The sequence below is a fragment of the Lepisosteus oculatus genome, chromosome 8, assembly GCF_040954835.1.
Source record: "Lepisosteus oculatus isolate fLepOcu1 chromosome 8, fLepOcu1.hap2, whole genome shotgun sequence".
Taxonomy (NCBI): Eukaryota; Metazoa; Chordata; class Actinopteri; order Semionotiformes; family Lepisosteidae; genus Lepisosteus; species Lepisosteus oculatus.
The window spans coordinates 45,888,767-45,903,309 of record NC_090703.1 but is presented as its reverse complement, the minus strand read 5'-3'; the positions used below and the strand labels follow the sequence as shown (position 1 = coordinate 45,903,309).

General features: G+C 41.1%; 1 protein-coding gene across 5 annotated transcripts in view; it reads right to left on the bottom strand.

Annotated features, from left to right (window-relative positions):
• nlgn3a (neuroligin 3a) overlaps positions 1 to 14,543 on the bottom strand; it is a 136,037-nt gene that overhangs the window by 79,960 nt on the left and 41,534 nt on the right. For 3 of the 5 annotated variants that reach the window (XM_015351374.2, XM_006632775.3, XM_069193494.1), the window contains 2 exons: positions 9,190 to 9,907; positions 7,837 to 7,896 (listed from right to left, as the gene is read on the bottom strand). In XM_015351374.2, coding sequence (XP_015206860.2) covers positions 7,837 to 7,896; positions 9,190 to 9,676 — 547 coding nt within the window. In that variant the 5' untranslated portion in view covers positions 9,677 to 9,907. The remainder of the gene's footprint in view (positions 1 to 7,836; positions 7,897 to 9,189; positions 9,908 to 14,543) is intronic. The other 2 variants (XM_015351376.2, XM_006632779.3) reach the window with 1 other exon arrangement.

Genomic DNA, 14,543 nt, shown 5'->3' with positions numbered 1-14,543 from the left:
CCGCAATGAGATAGCTGCAAGTGGTACAGATACTGTACATTCAGCTCCTTTAAAGACAGCAGTCACTGACCCCACAGCTAAAAGGCAGTACTGTACAGTATGTTTCACAGTTTCCAACAAAGTAGCGGTGGGGTCTGAATGAGAAAAAAAACATCCCTCCACTGCATGGGTGTTCACTGGTCACTCTTACACCTTCTTAACTAGCAGAACAGGAATGTTCAGAATCTGAGTCGGGAGAATGAAAAACACTTTGCCATCTCAGTAACAATTATTTACCAGGGATGCCTTCGGCCATCCATAAAAATAAATCAAATAAAGGAATCATCTTAAGACGTACTTAATATGATCTACCCAACTGGGAAAAAAAGGAAACAGTGACCAGCTGAACAATGAGACTGTCAGGCCAGTCAGGCTGCCCCAAGCTGGAGTGCAATGTTACCAACCCTCTCCAGCCCCAGCACCAGATCACGGGCACCCAAGGGCAAAGAACAAACCTGCTATTCTCATCTCAAAGGTCAAGGTGCTGGCCTGAATGAAACCTGCCACATACAGTATGATCATTTAACATTTTGCTTTATAGGAACATACATAAAAGAAAATCATTAAAGGAACTGCAGCAAATATACTGCATGATGGTTTAATTAAACATTCCATTGATTATTTGAACTAACCTGAAACTGGTTAGTGGAAATTGGAAATTGGATTTAAATTTGTTTTGTTATTTGTCTAAAAGATTGAATCTAGTTGGACATATCCTCTTTGTTAATGTCTGTGTTTGAATATAGGAAACTGGGTTTGAAGATTTAAGGGTAGACACTCAGTTAATTCTTCTTTAATATCTACAATTACTCAATAGGATGAATCACTGTACTGTAGAATAAAAATAATTAATGGCCAGTATTTATTTGACTAAAGATCAAAAGAAACCTGTCTTTTTAAACTGTAACAAATTAATAACGTTATTATCAGGAAGGTTAAAAATCATTATGTAGGGAGATGCACATCTGCTACACGTTATTTGGATATAAAGATGCAGATGCTGTCTTGTAGGATTCTGTCCCATTCTGCTCGTAATGGTATTGTATCCCATTTTTCTCTTAGAGCCTGGACAAGTAAGTGACTGTTCACTGCTCTCTGATCCCTGTATGCCACAAGTCATCCCAGCTCATCCTTGAAATATTCAATGGAGCTTACATCTGGTGAGTAGGGTGTCCACGTCATCGTTGTCATATTGGAAGAAGTCCAGTGTTACAACAGCAGCTTGTGATGCATTATCCTGCTTTAGTGTTGACATGTCAGAACGAGTAAAGGCAGCAGATGTGCTCCCAGGACCAGATCAATGTAACACCATATGGTCATCTTCCTGCTGCATACCGGAATCCAACTCAAAGAAGCCTCCATTTTGATACAATACTAATATAATTAATAGCCAGTTATATCACAGCCAGCAGCCATATCACCCTGCAACCCACAACTGGCAACCCACTGAAGCTCAGCAGGTGTGAGCCTGGTCAGTACCTGGATGGGAGACCTCCTGGGAAAAACTAAGGTTGCAGCTGGAAGAGGTGTGAGTGGAACCAGTAGGGGGCGCTCACCCTGTGGTCCATGTGGGTCCTAATGTCCCAGTATAGTGACGGGGACCCTATACTGTAAAAAGGTGTTGTCTTTCGAATGAGACATAAAACCGAGGTCCTAACTCTCTGTGGTTGTTAAAAATCCCAGGGTGTTTCAGGAAAAAAGTAGGGGTATCACCCTGGCGCCCTGGCCAAATTTCCCATTGGCCCTTACCAATCATGGTCGCATCATCCAGGTGGGAGCTGCACACTGGTGGTGGTGGAGGGGAGTCCCCATTACCTGTAAAGCACTTTGAGTGGAGTGTCCAGAAAAGCACTATATCAGTGCAAGCAATTCTTAATTATACATTTTAATCTTTATCCCATTGGACAGAAGATGCTGATGAAGGGCTGCAGATCACACCCCATAAAGGTGGCAGACATCAAGAATGCCTGTTTTGCTGGGATTAGACCTTCTGACTTAAAAATGGGCAGAACCATATTTGCAGCAACTTGAGATAGTCATCTGCTTCAGACACAATTCCTTTAGTCCAAGAAAGGGGGATTATTTGCCAGAATCCGTTTACTCTGGCATGCAGACATCTGCTACAACGCAGGGGAGATCCATGATTGCATGTTCCAAAAGCAGCAGATACTCAATGGTAGGGCCACACTGTGGCAGTCTGCTTTATAAATTTAGCAGCCAAGGAGATGGAGCAGGAGAGGGCTGGAGCCTTCTCCTCCAGAAGCAGCTGACAACTACCCGGAGACTCATGCAGTGTACAGAGGCCTCGTACTAGAACCCCGCAACAGTCTAAGCAAAGTGTTACAATATATAGTTTGACAACAAAAGGATCTAAATACTTTAAATTAGCATGGAAAGACGATATAAAAATGCACACATGGACATGCAAATGTTTTTGCACAAATTGTAGCAAATTGTAGGCATGGCTATTTTTGGCAAGCGTAAGTATGCATCCAATTTCAAATCTGTTCTTGGAGAAAAAGGCCACCCTGGTGATTGGCTCTGCATACATCCTGCGGAGCTATAGTCGTGACCAATGTGGTGCTGGGCAAAGGATAATGGGAGGAAGTGCACTTCGCCGGAAGGCGCAATCCAATAAAGTCTACACAGTGGAACTGTGTGTAGGCTCTGCTACACCGGTGAAAGCACAAACAGATGGAGGAGAGGAGCTCAGGAGTGTAACAATCCTTCTCTGATTCACTCCCTGAGGCATGTTCTACTTGAACGACCTTTCATACAAAAAATAGTTTAAGCAGGCATATCTTATACTGTGAGTAAGAACCCATTTAGGGCTGAACATCCATTAGGCAGACAGATTCAGGTTTTCGGTCCATTTGATTGTACCCTCTGAAGTTGAGGGAGGGATTTTGGGAAAAGGTCTGCTGAAAACATCTGGGGTCCAGAGTTAAAGTGACAGCGGCTTCACTGGGAAAGAGGATGGAGCCCCTGACTCAGGATGCAGTGCAAGATTTCTGACGCAACAGCAACAGAGTGAGAAAAAGTATCACATCTTGCAGTGGCCCAAACCCAGTGGAATTTCCCTGGTGATGATTTCTGCTTCACAATGATAGGAAGAGCATAAAAGGATCAGAAAGCAATGTTGTTATTTAGTGGCCACAAGCCAGTTATCCCAGTAGTAGCTCTTCTGGCCCCTCCTTCTTCAAACCATAAATGCAAATAAGATGCTGATGCCAATCTGGACAAAATTATACTTTCCTGTTTAAAGCACACATGGGAATCATATACATTGTTCACTGCTGCTATGTCAGGAATATAAAACTATCTTGAAAAAAGATCTGGATATTATCAACTCAAAATCTCCTTTGTAGTCTGATCTAATCAGAGCTCAGAAGGTAAGCAAGGCTGAGCCTTTCCAGTACTGGGATTGGCAATCTCTGAGGAAGATAGTGCTCTTCCATAGGATGATAATTGGCCCTGGTATTGCAAGGGGGGATACTGTGCTATAGGAGCTGTAATCCTTTGGATGAACAGTAAACTGAGGTTCTGACTAGTTGATCATTCAATATCCCATGATCAAGAGCAGGCTTTTAATCCTGGTGTCCCAAAATTCCATTTTGGGTTTGTACTATCGGAATCCTTAAATCCCCGCTTTAATTGAGCTGGTCATTTCTCACTTCTCCACTTATCTGCTGTGTAGTGGGTCCCGTCCCATATACAGTACTGTATGTAATGCACTTTAGATCCTTCGGGATGACCAGCTCTGTGCAAACTCGAGGATATGTTATTGAACAAGAACAGGAAAACTAAACAGAGGACACCAAAGATGAGAAACATCATCTACTCGCGGAGCGAACACAGCACACAACGCGGAAGTGATGCCTGTTGTGTGGCTGTGTTAAAGCTTTTCTAGCAAAATAGTATTTTGAGAGCCAATATTCTGAAGCAGGGATCCTGGATGTCTTTTACAAAGGTTACTCAAGCCTTCAAATACCCTTAGCCCCTCGCAGAGAATGGAAAACATAATTTGAAGTTTATCTGAAAATTGATCTTCTTCTGGGGATCATTTCTTAAAAGTAATGTAGTTTGAGTATTCCTGCAACACAGTAGATATGATTTTGTTAGCTGAAGTCCTGCATAAACCTGTTTCTATCAAGTGGAGATGTTTTTGTATAGAATAACTCCTCGCACCTTCTCACTTTAATATTTTTTATATCAGAACATCACAGAAAATAAACCAGACAACTTGCACATGGCTAAAAGGCAGTTAGCTTTTGCGATTATCCTATTCTTTTTGCATTGACTGTAATGTAGTGTTATGAGAATAGTGATTTATCTCCACTCTGTCACCTCTGATAGATGCACATACAGCAGATACGTACAGGGCTACAATCCCTGTCACATAAAGAGAGGTGTATTTTTTCCCTCTTGGGTAAGATTAATATGTACGTCTACACTACGAGTATCCTGTGATCACCTCAGTATGGATTCCAATTCAAAGCGTCCATGCATGCCTAAAAGACAATGTGACAATAAGAGTCTCAGATATCACCTTAAAGATTTTCTAAAGGTTAGACGATAGTTTATTTAGAAAACTAAGCAGAGGGAAGTCATAAGGAAAAGTGAGGTTGTGCGTGCCCTGTGCAATTCTCTGCTCTTGGTCCTATCCAACTGGGACACTACAATGCTTTAACAACAGGTAGGAATGTTGTAAATGATGTCATAACCTCTTAACTCCGGCATGCATGCTGGCATAAAATTTTGAGTAGTTACTTCTAAAGAGTGCTTTTTTTGTGGGCAAAAGTAGTAGTTCCAGTAGTCACACAGTTAAATTACCCCCCTGGCCTTTACCAATCATGGCCTCCTACCAATCCCCACCATTAATTGGCTACAAATGGCTTTCTTGTCTCTTGATAGCTGGCGTGTGTTGAGCGTACTGGTACAGTACACTTTGGCTGCCGTCACATCATGATGATGATGATGATGATGATGATTATTATTAACTGGAAATAACAAAATCGCTAAAGGCAGTTTTACGTAAATCACTGACATGACATCAGGGCCTCTATGGGAGATTTTGTCCAAAACTGTATAAAAGTAAACCCAGACAATTTTAATGAAACATTTGTGTTTATGGGAAATCTTTGCTTAAACTCCCTGGTGTTCGCACAAAGCTTTTTAATACAGTGCTCCTGCTTTCCAAAAAAAAAAAAACTTGTATGGCGTTAACTTATCAAAGTGCTAACTGCTGTGTAAACATTGACCTTGATTTCTGACAAACAGGGCCATAGCGATACCTGCAGTAGACTTTAATCAAAGACATAATATCATCCATCAGCAACGCTGCTCACATGGGGTGTGAGGGAAGTAATAAGCAGAAGAAAAATCTTTATTGAAATTGATTTCCTCTGTCATTTCAGGAACTCGTAAAGCAGCTCTACCCCACTGCTCTTCCAAGGTGCCAAAACAGACTGAATTATTGGAAAAGGTTGTTTTTTTTTCTGTCATAAATCTGATAAGACGAATTTTAAAGTCAGGAATTTAAATTTAAATGCATTGAGCTGCCAACTTTCGAGCTAGTAAACGTAGCTGAAAATCTACATTGTTTAAGGTCCATGTTATTTTTAGCTTTTGCTCCTGTTTAAGAGGAAAGACGAAACTGCAAAGCTAAAACAAGGACTCAACTGAGAGTAAGATCGGTCAACTAAAACTCACAAGGATATATTAACCAGTACATATTGCATTGCTCTTCTTTGCCTTCTGTCTGAAGCCCTGTCTTTTTCTAAGGTATACTCCCTTGATCTCTCATTAACACATGACCAAAGCATACTACCATTGCCGCCATGTTTTGGCACAGCCACATCATTAATTGCCTCATGAATTTAATTATATAATTAAGCTTGAATGGATCAGAAGTAACAATGTTTAGAAGTGATTCGAAGTAACTCCTGCGCTCTAGAGTAGGAATTTACAAATATGGACATATGATCATATGTACCACAGAATTGTACCTTTCTGCAATTTCCCTCACGGGATCAATAAAGTGTCTATCTATCAGGAGTAGAAACATAAAAAAAAACCTCATGAGACCTTACCATAATGAGCTTGCATTTTGGGAGAGCAGATCATATTCAATATATTCAATCGTATATAACTGAATTATATAATATTTTTGCATTAATTGGATCATATTAATATATTATGTATAATATCATATTCGAGATCTCTATATCTTATTGTTTCTTATAATGATTTATAAATTATAGACTTTTCTGATCAACCCTCATGAGCAAAGTCACTAATGCCAATGAACCTGTACGTATTTCTGCACATGCAAACACATACTGTACATTCACACTCTCACACGTGTACAAGGCAAATTCTTTTGGCTAAACGAACTAAGCACGGTAACCAGAAAGGCTTCTTGCCAATCTTCAGCGCAGGTATGTCTTTTCTTAAACCACACGCCATGCAAAATATTTTTGAAGAATGCTTTGTTTTTTTTAAGAAGACCAAACTAACTGCACCTTTGACATTGCTGTGAACCACTGCAACATAGTGTACCTATTCCTGCACATCCATTTACCTTCCAAACCTCAACTGCCTTTAAGGCTGCTTTGCCTTTGTTTCTTGATCTAACGTGTTCGCTGTCCCAAACATGACTCAAATAAATGCAACATGGTCTCCAGACTAGCATTATTGCCAGTGGAGAGAGCGGAGAATACAAAGGAGCCAGATATTTTGAACATCATGCCCCCTGAGGGTCAAGATGAAGAGTACCTCTGCATCCTGCTGGTTGGGAAATGGAACTGTGTGAAAGGCAACAGCTGCCTTGAAGGCAGGTCAGTCTTAGAAACTAATTTACGAAAAAAAAACCATGCATGCAAACTGCTGCAAGGAGGGAGGAATAACAGACAGCTGACTCTTCTGCACAGCAGATGAGATTGGAATCTTTCCTTTTCCATTTCAAAATATGGAAAAGCGAATTGTACATGGATACAGACTAGGCCTCTTTCAGTATTTACTTTTGCACGCTAAAACGGAGCCCGTGACATATTTTCCGTGACAGATAACAGGCTGTGCGGCGCAGGACTCTGAAGATGAACTGCAGAACACATTTAGCATTTTGTTCTGGCTTGGGAGCAGCAGCCACTGGGGCTGGATCAGCACTGTAGGAAAGATTCTTCATTACCGGCCCATAATCAAACCGTGCTGGAGCTTTATGCGGCCACACTTAGTTTCCTGTGGCAGGATGGGAAGCTGTAAACCGATAACACAAAAATAAAAGGATGTGTGATCACACAAGGCTGTGTGTAACACTATTGCTCTTCACAGGCCTGGCAGAAAGATCATTGCAAAGTAAAACAATTACTAAAAACGTTGTTTCAGAAATAATAATCAGAAAATCCCTGGGACATTCAGTGCCAGGCAGTTAATTTGCGCTGGCGGAGATGTAATTTTCTAAAAAAGTCGTTTTGCTTAAAAATAGAATTTTCTTTTTAAAGTTTTACTTTAAAATCCGGCTCATTGAATTTAAATCTAGCACCAGCTAACACCCATGTGCAGCAGACAGCATCCAAATGTAAATACAGAAGACACAGAGAAGTATTTCAAAAACACATACAAGCTTACACACACACTCACATACACACATAATTCATCTGCGTTGCAAGGCTCTGTTCATCCCATTTAGCAGTTTAATTTAGAAGCTGATTGATGGTGTTATCTTGCAGGCTTCTGAGAGGACGTACCAGTCGCCTCTCTTCTCTCTGTTTCTCTCGTTGTCGGCTTGCTACATACCTCCTTTCCTACATATTTTCTTGTTGGGTTTTCTGGCACATTCCTTGGATATTCTTTTTACTGTAAAATGAATAAAAGACTACAAAATAACAGGAGGCTCTACAGGAAACAGCGGACGCATGCAAGAACAGCCGAAACCCCCCCTCCCCACCCCCCCGCCCACCTTCCCCCGTCATCAACAACAACAAGAGGACTGTCCAGAGAGTAACGGGGGGGTCGGTTGCAGAAATATTCTCTAGAAATGGCACCCTGGGACACAAGAAGCCCATTTTCACATGCACATCCATATAAGACCCATTACCACACTGTTGGGGAAGCAAAACCAGTTGAAATGCTAATCACAGCGCCCTACCCTGGTGACGGTGCTACAGACTGGCTGGTCAAATGCAGCGAGAATGGACACAGGCTCGTGTGCTTCAGCTCTCAGCTCTCGTTATCAGTGGTAAAGCAAGGTGGAGGAAAGGGCTTGAAGTACAATATGTTATTTTCTGTACTAAAAAATGAACAAAGCAGCACACTTAAGAGATAAGCTGCTCCCCCTCCAAATCAACGGGGAAAAATATATGCTACATATAGAAAGGATTAATTTTATACTGCTGACCATTCTATACAGATTAGATGCTATTAAGGACATTACAACAGCAAAGATAGACAGACTCAAATGTATTTTTTTTTTTTCAAAACTTGAGACAACCTGGGCTTTGGCAGTGAATGCTAGTTATTTCTAGAGATAATACGCTCCATTTTATTCCTGTGGGAAATTTATTCTGTGGTGCCTGGATGTTCACACTTACAACTTTCAGCATTTTCACCATATAGTAACAGGCCAACATCGGACAGCTTGTTGTGACTGTGTTGAAAACCAGGAGAGTAAGGGGTCTTACATTGTATTGATTGATGCCACAGGCATCCCGTGTACCAGACAGAATATTTCACCAACCTAAAGAGCACCCTTCTGTAATGAAGCAGGTTGATCAAACCCCCAAAACAATCAAGACAGAACAAAGAAGAAGATGCACCAAGGCGTTCAATTCCAATCTGTTTGATTCTTTGAGTTTCGCTTTTTTTTCTTTTTGCATTGTAATTATATCTTTTTCCTTTTTTTTTGTAGCACAAAAGAGGAACCCATAACAGTGCCATGGAAGGGGCAGTTGATGAGAAACTTTATGAAGAGGTCAAGTCAAGATGGAAGACTGACATGGTGGACACACAGACACCAGCATGCAGCAGACAACACTTCATGCTTCAAACACAATACTTAGGTGACAGGAAAATACCATAGAAATAAAAATAGAAGAAAACGGAAGAACGGTTTTCTTTTTTTTGGTTTGTATCCAGTGTACCCAGACTCACCATCCTCAGTTGGAACATAGATGTTTAAATACAAGCAATCTTCATTTTGATCCTGTATGTATGTGGCAACTATATCCAGGTTAAAGGTGAACCATATGGGCATCATGATCTCCGGGACAGCATTGTGAATATTCTGTGGGCAAACAGGTGCAAAATGGGTGGTGTTCCTAATACCCGACCAGGAGGATGGAGGTTCGGGGGGCATGAACCTTTTCTCCCCTACAGGAGAGGCAGCATAAGGGACTCCCAAGTACTGGTCCACAGGTCCTAGGATTTCACTCGGCAGAGGAACCCTCACACCTCGCAGCTTCCCATATTGCGTGTTCACGGTGGGGTTGAAGTTCTGGCCCTCAACCGCCGCAAGGGACAACCAGAAACTCAATATCCACAGGGTCGTGTCGCGGCACGAGCCAGCTGTCACCCGGCGCCAATCCCGTAACCATGAAAGTGGACGGCTTCTCCTGGTTGCGAACCACATTGTCCGCATCAAAGACCGCCGCTACGAAACACCAACATACACACACCGGGCCCCCCCTCTTTTCCTACTGTCGCCTCCTCTCAGTCATGGAATCCGGATCTCCTGGAACCATTCACAGGACGGTACGCAGGGGAGAGGAAACAGCAGATCAGGGAAAGAAAGAGCTTCCCGTTGACTGAAGCCTGGTCTTCTTCCACCGTCGACTCTTCCCGATCCAAGAACCAGACCGCTTATCCTGTGCTGAGAAAGAACACATTGAAATCAGTTTAGATCTCCATACGGAATTGCTTTTGCATGCCAATCTGTTAGCCTGCTGCATACAAGATGCAAGTCATTCCACCCAGAAACAGTGGAATATCTTTTGGCAGTCTTAGATGTAACTTGATAGGAAAACATCAGGCCCACAGAACTCATCTCCTAATTCAGTCACAAAGAGCTCCTTCACAGTAGAACAAACAGAATCAGCATACATGTAACCAGGTGAAGAAAGCTGTCATTACATTACCAATCAACTTTAGAAAATGAGAAAACAGGAAGATAACAAAGAGCTTCAGGTTTTGTGGGATGAAAATTGAAAGAAAGAGGAGGTGATTCAACCTTTGCTTTTATTCGTTCTTGGAAAGAGAAAACACTTTAAAATGGAAAGAGCATTTATTCTACACAAAGGAGGCAAAACTGTTGTACTGTAGTTCTGCACAACAAAATCTTCAAGACAAATGAGTATACGCTTCTCACTTGACGTGACTCCTGGTATACGCGCAACTACAATATTCTGGAGACGCCCGAGTCTATGCAATTTCTAATCTGTGCTGCTATGGGCCCTGACCTTTTTAGAAATCCAAATCATGGCCGCTCAGAGGTGTTTCAAAAGAAAAGGCATCAGGGTTGAGCTGTGGATATTACATTCTGAAAGTACTCGTAAAAATGTGAAGTGATTTACAATGTATCAACACCTTCCCGAGTCCCTTTTGCAGCGCCTCTGAAAGCCATAACGACACTCCTTGGGGTGCGGTTATCACACTGCAACACAATCCGCCTCCTGCTCTTGATCGCTGAAATGCCCGCCAGGAGATTCCTTTACCTTGAAAGCGAACTCGAAACTCGCCATAAACATGCACTTATCGTTTTAAAACAAATAACGCTTGTGATCGGGATCACCCTCAGACAGCCGAGCAAGGCAGCGCTCGCGGAGGGTGGGCCCTGCGGTCCGAACAGATGGAGGCTCTGCCTCCGCGGTGTCACACACGATCCAAACGCAGGCGGAGAGCGACAGAGAAGTAAGCGTGTTCGCGAACGAAACTGACGCCCCCCACCGTGGGAGCTCCCGGCGTGAACGATACTAGAGACCAGCAAAGTGGAGGGGGTGGGGATGCGTCTGTGGCCGAAGCGACGAAGCTCTGATGTCACCACATTCGTTTCAGCCGTAAAGAGGGGGCACCTTAACGTGAGCTACCGCTGCTTATTTTTTATTCAGTTTTCCTCCAACCCACCGTCCCATAGGTGGTACAGTACGAAGCAATGTGAGCAATTAAAACCTTTCATTTGTTTCTTCATTAGAACCTTCATGTCTCCTTGCCCTCTGAGAAGGGAAGGTCACCTCGAAGGATGAGCCCCGTTTGCATGACTGAACAATGTAAGACATCCTTGCAGTAGTGAAGTTATATGCACACGCATATCCCATTGATCTGTTCCTACTTGTGGCCATGCAGCCCCATGGAAGACACAGTGCTGATTCGAAACAGGGGTTTCCAGTGGTCAATGTAAGGCATCTGGGCGTGATTTTCTCCTTCTGATTCTATTAATTGAGCTCGCTTAGGCCCCATTTATCATCATTCTGCCGAGCTCAGATGGCCACGATAGAGTGAGCATCATAATAACAACTATGAATTATAAACAGATCAATCAATAAAAAGACCTTTCAATCACCCTTTTTAAAAGAAATGCTTTGAATGTAAAATAAATAATTTCTGATGTGTGAAGTCCTTAGGAAAATGAAAACTAGGCAAAGGAATCTGCTCAGTGTGTCCAATTAAACAGACAATGGAAGGCTTAATACTGCTTCTTTTATTCTGACTGAACTGGCCTACTGATGAGTCTAACCTTATTATACATCGCCCACAGGGACAATAATAAGTGCAAGACACAAAAATGTATAAGCATACACATACAGTATATAGATGTGTACACTCTTTTAAAGTACTGATAGAGTAAACCTGTTTGTTCTACTTTCATTTACAGGTGATAGATACTTGTGGCCACTCTTACAAAAGGCATTTTTGCAACCATTCCTTTATTGTGATGCTGTGATCGTGACAAGTGCTGAACAAACTCTTGTGAAGTCACAGTGCCAACTGAGAAGACAGGCATTGCCACGTTATTTCAAATAATTACAGTTTTGTCAGTTTCACTGACACCGTGTTGAAAGAAAGATGCTTGCTTATGAGTTTGTAATCTCGGTGAGAAATGTTGTAGGATACTTGGAGAATCTTGTCTCATCATTAGTAAAACAAAAAACCTTTTGACATTCATATTCTGCTGAGCTTTTTTAGTATTCCACACAGCTGGTGGTTTGTATACTCAAAGTCTGATCTGATTAGGACCAGCCGTTTTTTCTGCTTAACCTTTCGAAACAGCTTTTGGTGTTTAATCATTAACTGTCATTATTAAATGCAAATGCATAATGCTGGGAGGATTAGACTAATAGATATGCCCACCCACATTCAAACTGATTGATCCCTCTAAAACATTTGACCCATTGTTTGAAACACTGATGTATCTATCTCAGCTATCATAATTGAGGCACTTGTTACTCCCAGCTGTGGGTGAACCTGGATTATGCACGTCCCATCTGGACACAAGATCTTAAGCAATGCCTTCTGTGAACACTGCAAGCACAGTTGCTCAATATGGTTAAGTGTGCATCCAAAGTAAAAGATAAAAATATCTCCTGAGATTCTTCCACAAAGACAGTGAGGACAAGACATTAATGAACGATTTTCGTTCTTCAACTTTCTTTGGAAGCTGTCTGTCAGTGGAAGGGATTGGGGAAATTCAGCACGATAGCTACAGTAAAGCAATGAATCAGAGCTCTGATAAAATAGGATGTAAACTATTTCTTAACCAAATGTCCAATGATTGTATTGTTATGGGAAACCTTTTCAGCATTCAGTTATGTGTGGACCTGTGATCTCCCTAACAATTTGTCACGGAAAGAGAATATATTTCAGAATTTCATAATCTAATCTTTAAGTCTTCACCTAGTGCTGCTGGTTTCAAGGTCTCTTTAATTTTTTAAAATTTATCGGAGGTCCAAGAGGGATAAATATTTAATTACTGGAGCCCGGGCGAAAGGTTCCGAGTCAGTAGTCAGTCCTGCAATCAGAAGCTGAATCTAGTGCACAGATAGGAGTCTTTCACATTCAGGACACAAGCCCCCAACCAGGAAAATGAATTCTTACATTGGCATCACTTCTCTTTTGAGAATAAAAGAGAGCCAAGCCTGTTGCCGAATCTCATTAAAAGAGAGGGAGGAAAAAAAGATAGTATCAGAAATATTGTTGACTGAATTTTAAAGCTTTTATCTAACAGCAATGCAGTATTTATTTGTATTTATTTTTCAAGATAACTCAATGGAGCAAGCATAATAGATTGCTTTCTTTCCTGAACTTAAATGGAATAAAATGAGAGGGATTTAAAAACAAAACATAAATGGAGCCTCTAGTGGGTGATGGGGGGGGTGTTGTGTGGGGGAGGGACAACAAATTAAAACCCAACAGATACAAGACAAACAAGATTCTCAAGTATTCTTTAAATGTCACTATACGTTTTCTTGAAAAGCTTTCTCTTCAAGTTTAATTCAGAGGAATGTTTCATTATACATACTGTAGGTTTCTAAGCTCGAAATGCAATCTAGACAAATCAAATGGACTAAACTCAATAGCTCCCTAACACAGAGCGAATACTAGGCTGTGTAGTTTACATGCTCCTTCAATAAGATGTGTTAGTGTGGTAAAAAAATGCTTTCTACATTCAACTTTAGAATGATCAGAACTTCCACTTTTATTAGCTCTCCAAATAAAGAACACTTCCAGTGTTCAGCGGTCTGGGCCATTTCATGGTTATGAAGGCATAGATAGGCAAAAAGCCAACAACAGGTGTTCGGTATTTAAAGCATGTTATGCAATTCAGAATAAATTAGCAGACAGACATGTGGAGTTTAAATAATACGAAATATGTTGCTTTTCTGTGTCATCGGTTCAATCTGTGCAAAAAACAGCACTCCATAAAACCTGTCATGGAACCAGTGGTACTGGAGTCTAATTTTGCATTTTAGATAAAACACTTTATGTAGCTTATGTAGCAAGTAACAAGCAAATGAGGACAATGGACCAAATGCCCTATCACATATAATTTATTTATATAATTTATTTTGTTTAAAATCATAAACAGAGAAGGATGTTAATTACTGTCTAGCTATCATGATCATGTAAGATTTAAATGAAAGCTTTAATACTTTTTAATTAATACTTTCCTTAGGTAGAAGCTCTTCTCATGCCCTCAAGTTCCCTTAGCATCTGCAAACCTTTACATAAATGCAAAACTAGTCATTTATTTCTATTTAATTCAAGAAGGTACCAACCGAAGAGACTCAAATCCACCTCCCAGACACTTTTTTTTAATAAGTCTGTTGTTCTTTCAAAAAGTGTTTTCCTTTCATTAGATACAGATCATTAAAAGCTTGCATTAAGACAGCAAAGTGAGTCCCAAGACGCATCACTCATGATTTCTGCCACGTCTGGGCACACAAAAAAGTGAATTTTTGATACACGCTCATGAGCAGAATACAGTTCTTCACACTTCAGAAGAGTAAAAAACA